Here is a 15626-nt window from a genome sequence, read left to right on the forward strand (position 1 = left end):
CGTTCTCCATCTCACAAGCCCCGGTTCTTCTCAGGAAGACATACCGAAGGGTTTGGTACCACCGCACCGGGAGACTCGGTATATGGGGCCGACTCTCATCCAGGTGGGTACTGATTGGGATGGCCGATGACGCGCAACTCGCCCACACTTTTTGGAAGGGAGTCATCGCTTTGCGAAGACTTCCCTGGGCTACGACGCGTCCGAACCTCCCCGCGGTGTAGCCTGGGTAACGCGAATACGGACGCAACCAAAAGGTACGTATACGGATTAATTGACAGTGACTAATAGGATTTTTTTAGGTCGCGCAGTGAAGGAAAACGACGATGAAGACAGAAGGAGGGAAGAAAAGACACGTAGAATAATATTATTTTTATTCGATTATTGGATTTTTTTAGTGAGGGTAAATCGCTGTGTGTTGAAATAAAAAAATGTGCACAGTCTAACCTTGTGTCCGTCGCGTATTCGTCCATACAACTCATCTCGGACTTTCATCGCTTGCCTCTACCTTCCCATGTCGGAAAAACGCCAATTGGATCGCAAGCTAAGCGAGAATTTAGTCCGTAGCGCTTTTCACGCGATTCGCCAAAGAAATGCGCTCAGAACCGAAATCGCGAGGCCTATAATTTCCTTTTCTGACCTAAAGATGCTTGCACAAGTAACAGGGCTCGGTGAGGAAGACGAAATAGCGAAGCCAAGAAATGCAGTGAATGCACGTCTCGGATGGAGTTTCTCAGACCTGCTGAGACGATCCTTGGAGATCAAAGAAAAAAATTTAGCTCACAGTGTGGGGAGTTTCTAAGGAAAAAGCACGGCGGCGCCTGGGCTGATCGGAATACCGTGCGCTAAAAAAAGTGACTGTATTGCATTTATAGCGAAGATCTGTTTTGTGACAAATAACTTTTCAAAACATCTGAAGTCGATTTTCTTCACATCCTGAAGCGCTGTATAAGACAACGCACGGCTAGTTTTACATCTGTACTAAAAAGATAGACTGTTCATTTATCGTCGAGGTAAAGTCGACTGAGACGTTTCTCTTCCACGAGCTTCTCCCGAACTTTTCGCCTAAAGAAACCCAACTTCCACAAGACGAGCAAAGCAATAGCAACGGCAAGCAGACTCCCGACAGAAATGACGGCAATAAGCCAAGCGGGAACGCCAGCAGACTCGGACTTCCCCGACGAATCCGAAACGATAGTAAACGACAGACCGACGACATTCGGCTTACCGTTCTCCGGTTCAACGAGCGTGGGAATTCCGACCGGCTCGGCGCTCGCCGACACCTGAAGTCGAACAAAATCGTTCAAATCGCGCGCGTAACTGCTCTCCCACAGTCGCGCGACAACGCGAACGCTCGCCGCGTCGTTCGCCGCGACGTCGTCAAAAAAGCACGAGAGCACTTGACAGTGAACGTCGCCCACGCGACGACACATATCGACTTCTACGAGTCCGTCGCCGGCGCCGTCGCCACTGCTGCTCCCACCGCCGTACGTCTCATCCGAAAGTTGCCCTCCTTTCGTCACCGGCGCCGAATTAAAAATCTTCTCGAACTCGTGCTCGAAATTCAATTGTCCCGTCGTCGCAATTCCGAGCGGATTGACGAGCGGACCGTCGGCGCAGTAACCGTTACCGGCAACGTCGACGCTCAAAACGTACAGAATCCGATCGCCGCTCGATCGTCTCTCCGTCGGAATAGCGACGCGTACGACGATCTGCGGAATCGTCGTCGGACCGCGATTCGTTACGAAAAAGCTCGCGTTCACGTGCCGACCGATTTCGGTTTCGTTCGTCACGACGCGAGGAATTGTCGTCGTCGTCGGATCGACGACGTAATGCAGCGGCGAAATCGTACCTTCGATGATGACGTCCGCTTTGGCTTTGACTCCAATTCGAAGTTGCACCGCATTGTCATTCATCGTGGCAACCGATTCCAAATTGATGCTGAGAAGCGAGACGTCGACGACGAGTTCGGTGAGCGTCAACGGCAAATTCGCCGTCGTGACGACGACGTCGATGCGACGCGCGACGCCGAACGCCAAAGGATCGCCAACCTCGCAGACGATCATCGTCGACGACGAATTCTGCACTTGATTGCAGACGACGTCGCGAGCGTCCAAGACGGCGTGCACGAAAGTCACAGCGCGACGCGCGACGAAAACGAGACGCGCATCATAGCCATTCTCACCCGCGTTGTCGAACGCAACTCGAAAGGCAATCGTTTTGTTGAGACCGAGTACAATCGCTTCACCGCCGCCGATGACGTCAGACGCCGTGATACGCAAATCGGGAACGCAATTGCCGTCCGTTCCGCATCCTTCATCGGAGCGTGAAAAGTGAACAAATCGTCGTAGCGTTAAAAGGTCTTCCGTGTCGTTGACGGCGACGGAGAGCGGATCGCGAAGCGGCGCTTTATCGCTCTTCGGACGTTCGTCGTCCGGTACGCCGTACTTGACGATCATCTCTATAGGCGACGTTCGATCGGCGAAGTCGTGTCTCAGTCGAACGACGACGTCGTCGCAGCGACGGCCCTCCGTTTCGTCGGACGGCACGGCGACGAAACTCGAATAGCGAAAATTTCCCGTTTTGTTGAAGACGGCGCGCGGCACGAGACCCAAGTCGCGTCGCGGACGATCGATTGTAATTCGATAGCTAATCTCCGTCAACGCGCCAATGACGTCGGTCGAATAACGAAAGCAGAGCGTCAATTTGAGACACGAGAAAACGCGACCGCGTCGATCGAGACACGCGTGTCTACTGTCATCAGGCGCGTAGGAAATAACGGCCGGTTCAGTCGTCAATTCGCCAAGGATCGAAACGACGGGACGAGATCGAATCAAGACGACCGTTTCGGATAAATACGATCCAACAACCATGTCGGAATACCCGTTCCCGTCAACGTCGACGTTCGCCGCGAGCGCGGCACCGAAACCGAGAGGCGACAAGGAGAGAATATCAGTAGCTCGAATCACTTGCGCTGGCGTCAAACGAAGTCCATTGGGCGATCCTAGATGAACGTAGACAATTCCAACGTCGCCATAGGGCGCGCTTATCGCCACGTCAGTGTAGCCGTCCTTGTTTACGTCGCCTAGGGAGACCATGGCGTGACCGAGTCGACCGCGAGTCGTCGTTCCGACGACGCGACGCGGAACGACGCCAAATCGACCGCCAAGATTCGCGTAGATGAGCACGCGACCGACTTCGACTGCGATCGTTCCGGACGTAAACATCGGCTCGGCGACGAGCATTTCGTCCAATCCGTCGCCGTCGACGTCGACGGCGAGAATCGTGTGTCCGAAATAGGCGAACGGTACGGATCCATAAACGGTGAGTTGACGTAGAAATCGAAGAGACGTCGTTTCTAATGAGAAAACGTTAACGCGTCCGTATTGGCGTCCGATTGACCAACGCGGCACGCCCACGGCAACCTGAACGTCGTCTCGATTCGTCGTAAAACGACCGACTGTCATACTATAACCCATCAGATTATAAGCAGTCGAATAATTCTTCGACAATTCGACTATCGTTTCGCGTAGCTCATTATTCGACGTCGATAGAGCGAAGAGCACGCCGGACCAAAGTCCCGCGCCCGGCGCTCCCATCAAAAGCGTCCCATCGTCGTCAACGGCGACGGTCATGCCCGCCTGGCATTCGCTATAATAAAACAATTTCTTCTTCTGCTCGTGTCGATCGTACTCGCACGGCTTGTGTTCGCCGACGACGGCGAGACGCGACGAATAGACGACGCAACGACCGATGGGATTGTTCTTCATCATCGACGAGTCGACGTCCAAGCGAACTTCCGCGTGTCGATGAGCGCAGGCGACGATCCAATCGCCGTTCGGCGAGCGATGAAGCGCGCCGCCCATCCATTCGCTTTCGTAGACGTAGGTCGGATCGTCGAGGTCGAGCGGCACGTCGAGCGGACGGCACTCGTTCGTCGTTTCGAGCGAGCATGCGTAGACGGCGCCGCGTCGTTGCGATCGCGGCGAGCCGACGACGACGTGCGAGTGGCCGTCGTCGTCGACGTGAAGGAGGAGGGCGTAGCCGAAGTAGGACGATTGGGGGCCCGTTCCTGGCGACTTCCGTGTTGCGACTTGGCGCGTGTCGAATTTGAATCCTTCGCTAGATGACACGGCGACGAGGACGAGAACGAGTGCGAGCATTCTTTTTTGGCGCTGCTACGGTAAAATGAAAGGGTCGGCGCGCGATGGCGTCGTTTTTATGGGCGAAATTAGGGTGGTTGGGTCGTTGCCCGGCAGGAGAGGTCGTTGCTACGAGCGGCATCGTTTCTTCGAAGCAATATTCCATAGAAACGCAGTTCTCCGGATTGCGTTGGCGTTGATATCAACGTCACTTCCACGTGCGCCAGACGAAAAGATGCGTCTAATCATCGAAGCCGATAGCGACAAGGCGAGCGATTGGGTGGCAAAATACATCAAGACCCGAATCAAATCATTCAAACCTGGTCCGGATCCGGATAACCCAGGAAAAACCCGATATTTCGTCTTGGGTTTACCAACAGGTGACGATACAACAGTAGTAGCGAACCTCGCGGCCTCGCGCGCTAGACGAAGACGAGACGCACGCACGCAAAGAGACTAGACACACAAGAAAGGCTCCTATAAGGGTCTTCGCCGTCTCGAAATACAAATACAATTAGCTAAGCATCCGTATCTCATCGCGTAGGCTCGACGCCGCTCGGTTGCTATAAGCGTCTCATCGAATTTCACAAGAAAGGCGAGTTGAGCTTTCGCTTCGTCAAAACGTTCAATATGGACGAATACGTCGGCTTGCCGCGCGATCATCCGGAGAGTTATCACACGTACATGTGGACGAATTTTTTTCGACACATTGATATTAACCCGGAAAACGTGCACATGTTGGACGGCATGGCGAAGGACAAAGACGCCGAATGCGAAGCGTACGAGAAAAAGATCAAAGACGCCGGCGGAGTCGATCTCTTTCTAGGAGGAACGCGGGCCTAAAATAAATAAATACATATTATTTATTTTTTCAATTAATAGGTATTGGCCCCGATGGTCATATCGCCTTCAACGAACCCGGATCGTCGCTCGTCTCGCGCACGCGCGTTAAGACGCTCGCGAAAGATACGATTATCGCCAACGCGCGTTTCTTCGACAACAAAATCAAGGACGTTCCCACGGAAGCGTTGACTGTCGGCGTTGGCACGGTGATGGACGCCAAAGAGGTCGTCGTCATGATAACGGGCGCTCACAAGGCTTATGCCCTGCATAAGGCCATCGAGGACGGGGTCAGTCATATGTGGACTGTGTCCGCGTTCCAGCAGCATCGGCGCGCGACTTTCGTCTGCGACGAAGACGCCACGTTGGAGCTGCGAGTCAAGACGGTGAAGTACTTCAAGGGTCTCATGGAACTTCACAATAAATTGCTCGAAGAGCCGAAAGTAGATTGATACATACGGGAGACTTGACTGGTCGCGATTCTTCTATATATGTAGCTGACGTTTATGCATGATTTCCTTACAAGTGGAATTCATATATTATATCAAGTGACCATTTAAATTGATTATACGGGCATTCAGCGTATAAAAGTCCCGTACATTATAGGGTAAACCGGTTTTTGCGAAAAAACGACGAAAAGCCGTTTACCCTACCCGGACATACGGGAATGTAAGGGCTACATACGGGATTGTTAAGGTTAAGAGTAAATTGCCAATAATCTTTTATTAGAAAATGCTTGAGTGCCAGAAGCGACTCGGAGTCATATTGCAATAAAGAAAATCGCGTTTTTTGCCGACTATGCATTGTTTTCTGTCTGAGAGTCCGATTCCCCTAGAACGCGAATCTCAACTCGTAATCGTTCCCAATACAATTAATCTTACCGTCGCGACGATAGCGGTGAATATTCACGAGCAACTTTCTCGCTTTTCCCTTCCCCAGTTGCTTTTTCAATCCAAATCGCTTAGCCTCGCCCTTCACAAAAAAAATTTCGAGAAAGAGCATTCAACGACGCGAAAATCGACCTCACCCAAAGCTCCGGCGTTTCCATGCTATCAAAATCCGGCGTCGCACCTAAATTCCGCCTCTTCTTCTTCGGACGACTCGGTTGCACAGGCGTCAGCGCAGAACCAACGCCGTTCTTCGGCGCCAAATGACTTTCAGGAGATAGGGCAGAAGTAGGAGCTGTCGTCGCGCAATTGTTTCCGTCATCGCACGACCAAAACAACGCATCGTCGACGTCGGAGATGGGAAACGCGTCCTCCGAATTCTTCTCCTGTTGCTGCACTTGCGATTGGCATGGAAACGCTGGCGGCAATTCCGAGTCATCCAAAGTAGAAATTGGACTTTTTGCCAGTAGACTGTCTGACAGTGGAATGAGCTCGTAACTCCTTTCTCTTTCAGACGGCGTGACGTCGTCTTCGCGAATCCATATCGGCTCGTTTAGACGCGAATCGACGCTTAAACAAGCGGCAACGAGATCAGGAAGTTCCCACCTAAAGAATTATAGAGCCAAATAAAAAATAATAGAAGTAATTTGTACCGTTGAGCTAGCTTGTGCACATTAGACGCGTTCTCTTTAGTAACAAGACACTTGGCCGTGTAAATAAATCGAAGTACTGTGAGAATATCGTCAGAATTCGCTTCGTTTATGACGAGGCGATTTGACGACGTTCTGACTATCTATTGTGACGAAAATTGTCGCGAATCACTGTTTCAATGACGCTCCTACCTACCTCTTCTAAGGCTGGAGATCGAGCGGCGAGAATAGCTCTGTGAGCGAAAATCGAACGCCCGTCCTTGCCTATGATGCTTACGTCACTGTTTCGCGATGAATTGACAAGCGAGGCGAAGTCATCGAGCAATTTATTAACCAGACTATTGAAATCAGACGTGTCCTAAAAACAACGCATTTATAAAAATGACAAACCTGACTTCCGTATCCTCGATGCCGTCTTCCTCTTCTCTATCTTCAATGATGGAGGCAGTTTTTGATGACATAACCTATAAAGAAAATATATGCATATTAATCGGAATTTAGCTTCTTACATCCTCCTCTTCTTCCTCTGTCGATTTTTTGTCAAAGAATCCTTGACTAGGCACAATGCCCGTAGATGCGTCATCACTAATGCAAGCATCTTTTTCTTCTTCTTGATGAAGAGACGCTTCTTTGAATTCTGGTGGCGGAATTTCGATGAGTCCATTCACGTAGAAATGATCGAGAGACGCTCTATCGATGCCATCCGTCGTCAAATCCCAAAAATCAATTCTGGGCTAATATAGAAAAAGAAAATCGTCCACCACAACAAATCCTCGCAAAAAAATGCACCTTATCTAAAAAACTCGTCGCCGTCACATTCCCATTGGCAGCGAACTGAGATTGTCCGCATTCAATTTCAGTCGTCTCTTCCTCCTCATCGTCCTCGCTCGTCAAATCGACGGGCTTAAATCGCTGAGCCATTTCACTGGGCGCCAACGCCGGTGTGGAATCTATCTCACTCTCCTCTTCGGTCTAGCAGAATGAGAGGGGTGTAATCACTCTAACTATCGAAGGATATCTCACTGTTGATATTATCTCTCCCACTTTGATAGCCATCATCTCGTTGGTCTGCCTTTCGCTTCTCAACAGTAATTCCGGAATCTCATCCACATCACCAAGTCTGATAAAAAAAAAGCAAAAATAAATTCTTTTCTTCTCCTCTAATTAGACAATAAGCAAAAACGGTTTACTGCACCTTTGTTTGACTTTCTTTCTGGGTTTTCTAGCGTTGCTTGCTAAAGAAGCAGACACACCCAGAACGATTAGAGTCTCGTCATCCATTCCTCTAAAAAAAACAGGATAAAACCTTTATCTAGATATCTCCCTTTCTCCATTCCTCTAAAAGAACCCAATGGCTAAATAGACCTTTCTCCACTTATCTATCTAGATATCTAGATACATCTATCTCCCTTTCAGTTTAAGGACTAAAATCTACCCCCTATTTCTTCTACTGTACCTTTGAGGCTGATATCGCTTCGTTTTCGTCGTTTTCTTCGGCTTCTTCGCTCCTAATTCGTCATCGCCCGCGGCGAAACTCTCCTTCAAATTCTCAACGGCCTCATCGACGACCGTCGAATCGATTTTCAGTTTTCTTCCGCAGAACTTGACGTGTCTTCGTCCCTGCAGAAATCCGGCGAGCACGCGATCGCAGAAGGGGCACGAAATGGGACGCGGAATGGCGATGGAGTTCTCTTTTCCTTTTCCGCGTCTTTTTCGACGCTTTGACGAGCTCCGCTCGTCGTCGAAGTCGTCGCGAGAGTCGTCTAGGATGTCTTTTTCGACGCTTTCTCCCGTTTTCGGCCTTCTTCGACTTTCGCTCGAAATCGAGCCGCTTCCGCTGCCGATGCTATCCATTTCTCTTCGACGTCTTTCTTGGAGAAGAATCGATCTCGCGAAACGAATGCTATAGCGAGAGACGATAAAACGAGCGGGAAAACGAGGGGAAAAGCCGCTAGGCGAAGTCTGCCCATCAAAACGTCCCGGATATCAACCTGAGCTCATCTATTGATCTATTGGAAGAACAGTATACAAAATCATTAATTCTATACTATTTGCTATGAAGTAGGAAAAAGAAAAGAAACAATAACTACAGGGTTGACTCAACCGACGTCGAAAAGGATGATCCGTTCAATCGTCATCATTGTCTTTGAAGAGGCTCACATACTCGAGAGCTCCTTTGTAGCAAAACTTGTAAAGTTCCTGCGGCGCACACAAAACAATAATAGACTAGACGGGGCACTACGAATGTCTCACCAAGTTCGAAATGAGCCTGGATCTTTGCAAACGCATGGCTCGTACAGTTTGAAAAATATCGACCATACGATCACATCTCATTCGTTCGATAGTTGAATACAAACAGGCAAAGACCCCGCTGCGACCGACACCATTGCTGCACGCGTGGCGGAGTGGACAGAATCAGTACTGTAAAAGCAAATAACTGAAAAAACTACTCACTTGCATATGACGGCCATAGGACGATTGCCAGATTGGACCTGTTGTTTTTGCACGTCCACAATCAGCGATACCAGCGACTCGGCGGATTCTGGGGGCTTGTCCTCACAAGGCCAATCCAAGAAATGAAAGCAGGTAATAGGATTCGAAGTGGAAGTCTAGATGCATAGGGCACTGACGTCAAAAACGACTCAATTGGATTGATACCTTCGAATGAACCAGTTTCATTTCGCGTACAGTGACGTGCTCTCCCTTCGTCTCTTTCTCAAGTTCCACGTGAAAAGTCTTGAACTTCAGAACGTCACTGTCTGGCCAGAACTGAAAGCAGTGCTCCTAAAACGAGAGAGAGAGAAAAATCACGTACACAGACGTCATAGTCGTGTCTTCGCTTGCCTCGTCTCCTTGACGCAAGTGGCACATCAAGACAACTATTGAGCACCGTTGATCCCACATCATTCGCCAGAAGTCTTCGACGGATTCTTCGACGGGTGTCTGCGCGATCTTGAAGAAGTCTTTGTGCAAGAGGCTCTGTGCAAAAAAAACAACAAAAGCCTAGAAAGGCAGACGCAAATCATTTCTTCCGTACTGAAACGTGAGAAGCGTTAATGTAGTCCGAACTTCGCCCAAACGCCGGAAGAGACAACGTAACGCGAAAACTGTTGTCTACAAACAAAACGTCAATATTCGTGTAAACTAAAGATAAAATCATCATCACTTGGTATGTAATTTCTGTAGCGATTTTTAGTCATGTTTGTCGGCTTTTGGGCGGCCGACTCGTCCAAGACAGGGCACTTGCCTAGCATCTAAAAAACGTGTAAAACATCATCCGTTGATACTGTAATGTCAATCTACGTCGAATTGCCCTTTGAAACCGTTCACGTACTCCATTTTATACGTCACGTAGTCCTTGAGTGCAGAAACTGGTATCGACGTGTCTCCCCACTGTATGGCGTCTCGAATGGTCTGATGTATAAATATGTATTGCTCCTGCGAAGGCAAAGGTATCGTCCAACGCGCCCTGCATGATCGCGGTTCTCTTACCGCCGTTTGCACCATAAACACTCTCCTTTCCCGCAACTTCAAGACGTAATTATACACGTCGACGTCACCCTGAATAGCGAGTCTCTGCAGCATAGTGTCAATGGTGATAAAAGCCCCTGTACGTCCAACACCAGCACTGCGGAAAACACGCATATCAAATTGCCTAGCTTCTTCATTTCGTTGGTACCTGCAGTGGACAATCATTGGCCCGGAGTTCGAATTCTTATTGCGTCGAATGCGCGTCAGAAAATTGAGCACTGATCCGGTGTCGGTGGGAACTCCGTGATCTGGCCAACTGATGTAGTGGTACTGGACAACGTCTAAACTCTTGTTATCAACATCGTCATCCTGTAGAGATCGACTTATTAATAATCTCCTTCGATTATATTGGACATACCATGGAAACGACAAAGCGTCGTAAGACGTAGTCAGCGTAGACGGTGGTAGACTGATGTGCCACACAAAGCGACCCGTGTTTTGATAGGCTGCCGTCCTGCGGCCAATAGCAATGACACTTTAGCTGATAAAATAAAAAAACAGAGCACGTGTTTAATTAATTAATTATTAAATAGCGTCAAGCATAAAAAATATTAACCCGGCCTTTTTCTTCCAGATTCGTTAGCATCACAATTGCCTGCGCTTTCTGCTGCCATACCATTCTCCAGAAATCGGTGGTCGTATTCTCGAGCGGACCCTGCGATACTATGTACGCCCCAAAGTCCTCAAAGCCCTGTCATATGCAGATGACAGTCAAAGAAAGAATAGGAGTTATATTATTATCTTACATTCATCAACGTCGCGTTTATGTAGTCGGAGCCTTTTTCGTCTGGAATGGGACTGAGTTTAACTCTGGTGTAGTCGTCTAGAAAGCGAAATGATGACATCATCAAACGCGATACGTTCTATGCTACACATACAGGGAAGAATGTCGATGTAGCGATTCTTCTCCACGTTGCATTCTTCCGTGGCCGATTCCCACGGATATTCTTGCTCAACCGGAAGCCACTGCAAAATGCACAATTTTAGACTCAATTCATAAGTTATATTCTAAATATTTCCACCTCAAATTCTTCTCGCAAAGCAAGATCGCCCAATTCCTCTAAGTACGACTCAAAGTCCTCTTTCGCAATGGGAACTTTCGTGAACGAATGATGTCTGGCAATGACGAGTGCAGCTGCAAAAGACAAAAACAATGCAGAAAAGATCCTTCCCGTGTACGCATTCTCACATCGTCGACCATTTGAGTCGTTTCTTCCCAAATTCTTCAAACGCAGTGAAACTTCACCGCCACTTACATTGTAGCGTTTGGACCTTGAATTAAGATGATACACGCGTGTGGGGTTCCCCGGTGGGAGAGCCTACTTTTTCCGTGTGCGCAGCACCAGGAGAACGATGATAATGATGATGACAAACGAGAAGACAGCCGCAACGATAATAGCAGCCGTGACTGGACCGGAAAGTCCTAATTTGTCTCTTTAAATTATCGAATAAAGACCGTTTAGTAGAGCTACCTTTTCCTTTCGTTGTAACGGTAATTTCCGCGCTAGACGGCCCAAACCCTTTGCTCGTTCCTGCTTCGACAGACACAACGTAGTGACTGGCTGGATTCAAATTTTCAGCGGTCCAGAAGGTTGGGTCAGTGTTAACAGTTGTCTTGTTGCTGTTGATATTGATTCTATATCCTGTCAGAATGCCATTCCTTTTATCTTCAGCTGGTGGTGACCAAGTGACGCTAAACGTTGTAGATGTAATTGATGAAGCGCTAACATTCAGTGGAGCACCACTCGGTTCTGCGAAAACAAATGATAAAAAACCGTAATAATTCTAGAGGTGAAAGTCTCACTATCTTCATCCGTTTTCACGCCCTCTTTCAAGCTAAAAGATCCAGTCCCATTAACCGTTGCAGCAGCCACTTCCACAAAATAAGAAGTGAACGGTGACAAATCTCGGATAACTTGTTGTTGGCCGCCAGTAGAGTTATCGTACACAACGACGTTTGAGTCATCGCGCACTACTCTGACGCGATAGCGCAGTATAACTCCGTTCTGTTGCCGGCACGGTGGCGGATCCCAGACAACGGTAATTTGAGTTGGGTTTCCACTTGAAGCGTTGATATTTTGCGGCGGTTCTGTTGGAACTGATGAATGTGTTTCAAAGCAGGAGAGATCTTTCGTACTCAAGTAGTCGGCCGACAGCACAACAGCGTAATTTCGAAACGGCGAGTAATCCTCGTTTCCTGAATTGAATTCGAAAGTTCCTACTTGCGGAGAAGAAGAAATAAGTAATTGGGTCGGTTGAGGAGAGCACGAATGAAACGCTGTACAAGCTTTAAAAGTCAATCCATAGATGGACAATTGAAGAGGTCTGGCTTTCAGCAGAGTTGGCACATTCCATTTAATCATAACGAAATCTTTTCCCTCGACGTGAGAGACCATCACTACGCAAACAGCGTCACAAAGATAATTCAATTTAACGAATTTCTTACGATTCGAGACTTTTTTCGTAACAATGACCGGCGGAAGAAGAGATGAGTTGACAGTGACACTATACGACGTAAACGGAGCTAAACTGTTGGCCCGATACACATTCGTGTCTATTCGATCTACGGAAACAGGCTTTTTCTCATTGGAGTCCACCAAAGCCACTCTCAGAAAGGGGATCCTTGTTCCCAACAATATGGTAATGGAAGTCTCGGTGGAATTACTGCATAATATTACTGTGTCGGCCTCTGAAACGCGTAAGCAAAAGCACGTGAGAATTGGCTGCCAAGACTAATGTTTTCTGACTAACCTGATACTGAGTTGCAGCCTGAGTTTCCTTTTTCTATTGTGCAAAACCGTTCTGGCCTTGTTTGTCCTGTTTCTGTTTCGTTGTTGCCGTAAGTGACGGTACAGTTTCGTTTGCGTTGCTGACCGTGAACTTCCTCCAGACCTTTGCATTGAGGAGAATCTTGAAAAGACGTCCATTGGCATTCTGCGTAAAAACGAAAAACAGTGTCCCAAATAAGTACAATCTTATAATCTGCTTGTACTACCTAGGTCGAGTTCCACAACTGTTGTGCCTCCAAGGAAAGAAGCTTCGCATGCGTACGAGGAAATGTTGTCATTTAGATCTACTATAAAATCAACACTGCCTTGCAACGTTGCCTTTGAGAAATTTCCGTTCCAAAATGCAGTCAACTTCACGTTTGACTTCCAGAAGGAGTTGGCAGGAGGAGCAGCAGTACAATTGACTTCAAAAACACTACCAGACCACTGGACAGACATGTTAACAACAGGAGAACCTAGAAGATGCAAATTTAAGGAGTTCATAAAATAAATAAATAAATAAATAAATAAACGCACCTAGATCATCTATGTAATAGACTTGAATTGCAGCTAGACTCGCACCCTGTGGTAGCTCAAGCAGCACATACTCTGACCTTCTAGGTGAATTACACGACAGATGAACCTGGCCGTTTCTTTGACGTCTAACAGTACAATTTTCATCCTCCCTTGTAACGTTCTGAGACGATGCATAGGCAAGAAGTTGCCCCCTAGATCTATTGTCGTATTGGATATCCACGATGATGTCTGTCACGTTAAATGAGCTAAGACCCCTAATAGGACAACTAACAGTGCCGTTGGATTGAAAAACGCACGATTTGATTGGGATAGGAAGAAACAGACTTTCCGTCTGCACGGAAATCGAAACGTTCTCCTCCACGGGACACACCATCATGTCAAACGCCTCCTTGAAACGAACAATCAGATATCGACCGGCAACGAAAGGATCACACTGAATATCTAATCGTTTTCCTTCATCCTTGATGGTAAAATTACACAGATGATCACCATCATCATCATCCATTGAAAAGAGGACTTCCGTTGAATTAGTTCTCAACCCACTTCCGCCCTCCAAGTGCACGCGAGCACTTGAGATGCGATATAGGGGACTCTTATCTTCGTTCAACCGTGAGAAAGGTGTACATCCGCGTGTGAAGAAAGGATCGCAGGAACTCATATTCTCCATGGCGACACCGAAGTCGCCCGAGCTCTTGCCGTTGTCGTTGTTGTCTCTAGAATTTGTTTCCATTTCGCATCCGTAGGTCCAAGTCTTATTACCCAAATGAAACTGAATCTGATCTGATTTGGCGCAAGGGCGGGGTAAGTCGACATGCTGAAGCTGTCTACTGTGACTTACTTTCATTGCAGGATCCCTTCCACGAGAAAAGACACGCGAGAAGGACGAGGAACCAGCGAAGCAACGCAGGCATTCTTGAAACGCTTCCGTACCCGTAAATATCAACGGCGTCGCCAAACTAATCAAACGGAGCCCCGCCCCGCCCATCACGTGCAAAAGCAGTGATTGGGCAGAAAAAATCATCATTCTTTCCCCGGACTCCGCTGATGGCGTCCCCTCACTCCGAAGCTGTCTACTGTTTATCGAATACAAGCAAAGGCTGGACGTATCGGCATCCCTATGCTGGCTTGAGCATAGCAAGCGCGACGATCAGCGTTGTCGGCTCTCTTTACATGCTCGCCGCTTGGGGCCCATACCTGAAGGTGAAACTGAAATTTCGTCGGCCCCTTCTTCATCCCAACCGTCATGTCGTCTTCTTTCTTGCTCTATCGGACGTCGTCGCCTGTCTCGCCGTAATCAGTCGCTCGATAACGCTTCTCTTCATCGAGCCGGCTGTTCCTGTTAATGCGAGCGGACCCCCTTGCACAGAACGTCATCCGGAATACTGCAACACTAGGTATCACTACTACTGGAGCTTTGGCATTGCCGTGGAGCTGACGCTCCGTTTCGGCTACACGGCGACGTTCCTATGGACGCTTCTCTACGCGTGCGACGCGTGCGCGAAGGCGCGCCAGCGCGCTATTTCCAATCGATTCTGTCATCTGTTCACGTGGCCGCTCGCGCTTGCGCTTGCCGGCGCCAATGAAATCGTTCTCTTTGCCGGCAACTTGGGTCACTGTTCGGGACGCGATCGTCTTCCGTGGTCCTATTTTCTCATTTACGCTCCAATGCTGATCGTCATTGTAGTCAATCCCCTATTATACGTCAAAACGAATCGACGATATGTGAGGCTTTTGCGGGGGAGCGGTCACTTTACGCGTTGCGAGCGTGAAGCGGTTGAAGAACAGCAGCGAAAGTTTCTCTTTCTCGTCAGCATATTCTACATATGTTGGCTGCCCAGTCTAATAAGTGGTGGCTACGAAATTGCCGTGCTATTCAATACAGGAAAGCTAGATCACGTTCCTTTACCTGTGTGGCTGGTAAACGCGGCAGCGAATCCCTTACAGGGTCTACTGAATAGCATCGTGTACGGAACGCCGGGTCAGATGAATCTGTTTCGGACGCGCGAGGATAGAACAAGCAAGCCCATGGTATCGCAACCAATGATTACGGACGTCGATGACGATGACGATGAAGATTTCACAAAAAGCGATTCTTGGACGAGCTAAATACGAATACTTCGTTTATGAATTAGTTCATATGTAAATATATGGTCTCGATGTACCTTTTCTTGTATTAATTAAATATATTTATACCTTTTCCTTGTTGCGTCTGTGCCATGACAACCGCTTCCTGTTTATTCCTCACGTGCGTTCATTGTCACGAGTCCCTTCATC

General features: G+C 48.3%; 6 protein-coding genes across 6 annotated transcripts; 2 read left to right on the top strand and 4 right to left on the bottom strand.

The window, feature by feature from the left end:
- Window positions 1–838: 838 nt before the first annotated feature.
- On the bottom strand, window positions 839–4533 carry LOC136199589 (integrin alpha-8-like). The gene has a single exon (XM_065989815.1). The coding sequence runs from the start codon at window positions 4158–4160 to the stop codon at window positions 996–998; it is 3165 nt and encodes a 1054-aa protein (XP_065845887.1). The 5' UTR covers window positions 4161–4533; the 3' UTR covers window positions 839–995.
- On the top strand, window positions 4343–5544 carry LOC136199592 (glucosamine-6-phosphate isomerase 2-like). Its single transcript, XM_065989819.1, has 3 exons — window positions 4343–4519; window positions 4684–4966; window positions 5020–5544. Exons 1-3 carry the CDS (start codon window positions 4375–4377, stop codon window positions 5429–5431), a joined length of 840 nt encoding a protein of 279 aa, XP_065845891.1. The 5' UTR covers window positions 4343–4374; the 3' UTR covers window positions 5432–5544.
- A 139-nt stretch (window positions 5545–5683) lies between these two features.
- LOC136199590 (structure-specific endonuclease subunit SLX4-like) lies at window positions 5684–8487 on the bottom strand. Its single transcript, XM_065989817.1, has 11 exons — window positions 7973–8487; window positions 7712–7801; window positions 7540–7636; window positions 7306–7488; window positions 7026–7250; window positions 6907–6980; window positions 6713–6854; window positions 6520–6659; window positions 6007–6472; window positions 5861–5951; window positions 5684–5810 (listed from the first exon to the last, which is right to left on the bottom strand). The coding sequence occupies exons 1-11, from the start codon at window positions 8368–8370 to the stop codon at window positions 5776–5778; spliced, it is 1941 nt and encodes a 646-aa protein (XP_065845889.1). The 5' UTR covers window positions 8371–8487; the 3' UTR covers window positions 5684–5775.
- A 21-nt stretch (window positions 8488–8508) lies between these two features.
- Window positions 8509–11466, bottom strand: LOC136199591 (receptor-type tyrosine-protein phosphatase alpha-like). The gene is made up of 17 exons (XM_065989818.1): window positions 11371–11466; window positions 11237–11319; window positions 11070–11182; window positions 10926–11013; window positions 10794–10870; window positions 10604–10738; window positions 10406–10528; window positions 10196–10356; window positions 10009–10144; window positions 9820–9954; window positions 9683–9770; window positions 9554–9630; window positions 9361–9495; window positions 9175–9300; window positions 8971–9125; window positions 8770–8905; window positions 8509–8715 (listed from the first exon to the last, which is right to left on the bottom strand). The coding sequence occupies exons 5-17, from the start codon at window positions 10797–10799 to the stop codon at window positions 8644–8646; spliced, it is 1485 nt and encodes a 494-aa protein (XP_065845890.1). The 5' UTR covers window positions 10800–10870; window positions 10926–11013; window positions 11070–11182; window positions 11237–11319; window positions 11371–11466; the 3' UTR covers window positions 8509–8643.
- On the bottom strand, window positions 10852–14291 carry LOC136196926 (uncharacterized). The gene is made up of 9 exons (XM_065986587.1): window positions 14191–14291; window positions 13353–14132; window positions 13043–13291; window positions 12799–12981; window positions 12494–12736; window positions 11852–12445; window positions 11520–11798; window positions 11070–11182; window positions 10852–11013 (listed from the first exon to the last, which is right to left on the bottom strand). Exons 1-9 carry the CDS (start codon window positions 14261–14263, stop codon window positions 10852–10854), a joined length of 2676 nt encoding a protein of 891 aa, XP_065842659.1. The 5' UTR covers window positions 14264–14291.
- A 101-nt stretch (window positions 14292–14392) lies between these two features.
- Window positions 14393–15529, top strand: LOC136185590 (G-protein coupled receptor 143-like). The gene has a single exon (XM_065972763.1). The coding sequence runs from the start codon at window positions 14397–14399 to the stop codon at window positions 15456–15458; it is 1062 nt and encodes a 353-aa protein (XP_065828835.1). The 5' UTR covers window positions 14393–14396; the 3' UTR covers window positions 15459–15529.
- The last annotated feature ends 97 nt before the right edge of the window (window positions 15530–15626 follow it).

This window comes from Oscarella lobularis, chromosome 1 (assembly GCF_947507565.1).
Source record: "Oscarella lobularis chromosome 1, ooOscLobu1.1, whole genome shotgun sequence".
NCBI classification, from domain to species: Eukaryota; Metazoa; Porifera; class Homoscleromorpha; order Homosclerophorida; family Oscarellidae; genus Oscarella; species Oscarella lobularis.

Coding starts and splice junctions, on each gene's coding strand:
- LOC136199589 (XM_065989815.1), bottom strand. CDS start 4,160: ATGCTCGCACTCGTTCTCGTCCTCGTCGCCGTGTCATCTAGCGAAGGA.
- LOC136199592 (XM_065989819.1), top strand. CDS start 4,375: ATGCGTCTAATCATCGAAGCCGATAGCGACAAGGCGAGCGATTGGGTG. Junction 4,520..4,683: donor CGTCTTGGGTTTACCAACAG/GTGACGATACAA, acceptor CTCATCGCGTAG/GCTCGACGCCGCTCGGTTGC. Junction 4,967..5,019: donor GGAGTCGATCTCTTTCTAGG/AGGAACGCGGGC, acceptor TTTTCAATTAAT/AGGTATTGGCCCCGATGGTC.
- LOC136199590 (XM_065989817.1), bottom strand. CDS start 8,370: ATGGATAGCATCGGCAGCGGAAGCGGCTCGATTTCGAGCGAAAGTCGA. Junction 7,489..7,539: donor TGGGAGAGATAATATCAACA/GTGAGATATCCT, acceptor TCATTCTGCTAG/ACCGAAGAGGAGAGTGAGAT. Junction 5,952..6,006: donor TGGAAACGCCGGAGCTTTGG/GTGAGGTCGATT, acceptor TTTTTTGTGAAG/GGCGAGGCTAAGCGATTTGG.
- LOC136199591 (XM_065989818.1), bottom strand. Junction 9,631..9,682: donor CTACAGAAATTACATACCAA/GTGATGATGATT, acceptor TTTTGTTTGTAG/ACAACAGTTTTCGCGTTACG. Junction 9,496..9,553: donor TTAACGCTTCTCACGTTTCA/GTACGGAAGAAA, acceptor TTTTTTGCACAG/AGCCTCTTGCACAAAGACTT.
- LOC136196926 (XM_065986587.1), bottom strand. CDS start 14,263: ATGCCTGCGTTGCTTCGCTGGTTCCTCGTCCTTCTCGCGTGTCTTTTC. Junction 14,133..14,190: donor GAAGGGATCCTGCAATGAAA/GTAAGTCACAGT, acceptor GCGCCAAATCAG/ATCAGATTCAGTTTCATTTG. Junction 11,183..11,519: donor CGTTACAACGAAAGGAAAAG/GTAGCTCTACTA, acceptor TGTCTTTTGCAG/CTGCACTCGTCATTGCCAGA.
- LOC136185590 (XM_065972763.1), top strand. CDS start 14,397: ATGGCGTCCCCTCACTCCGAAGCTGTCTACTGTTTATCGAATACAAGC.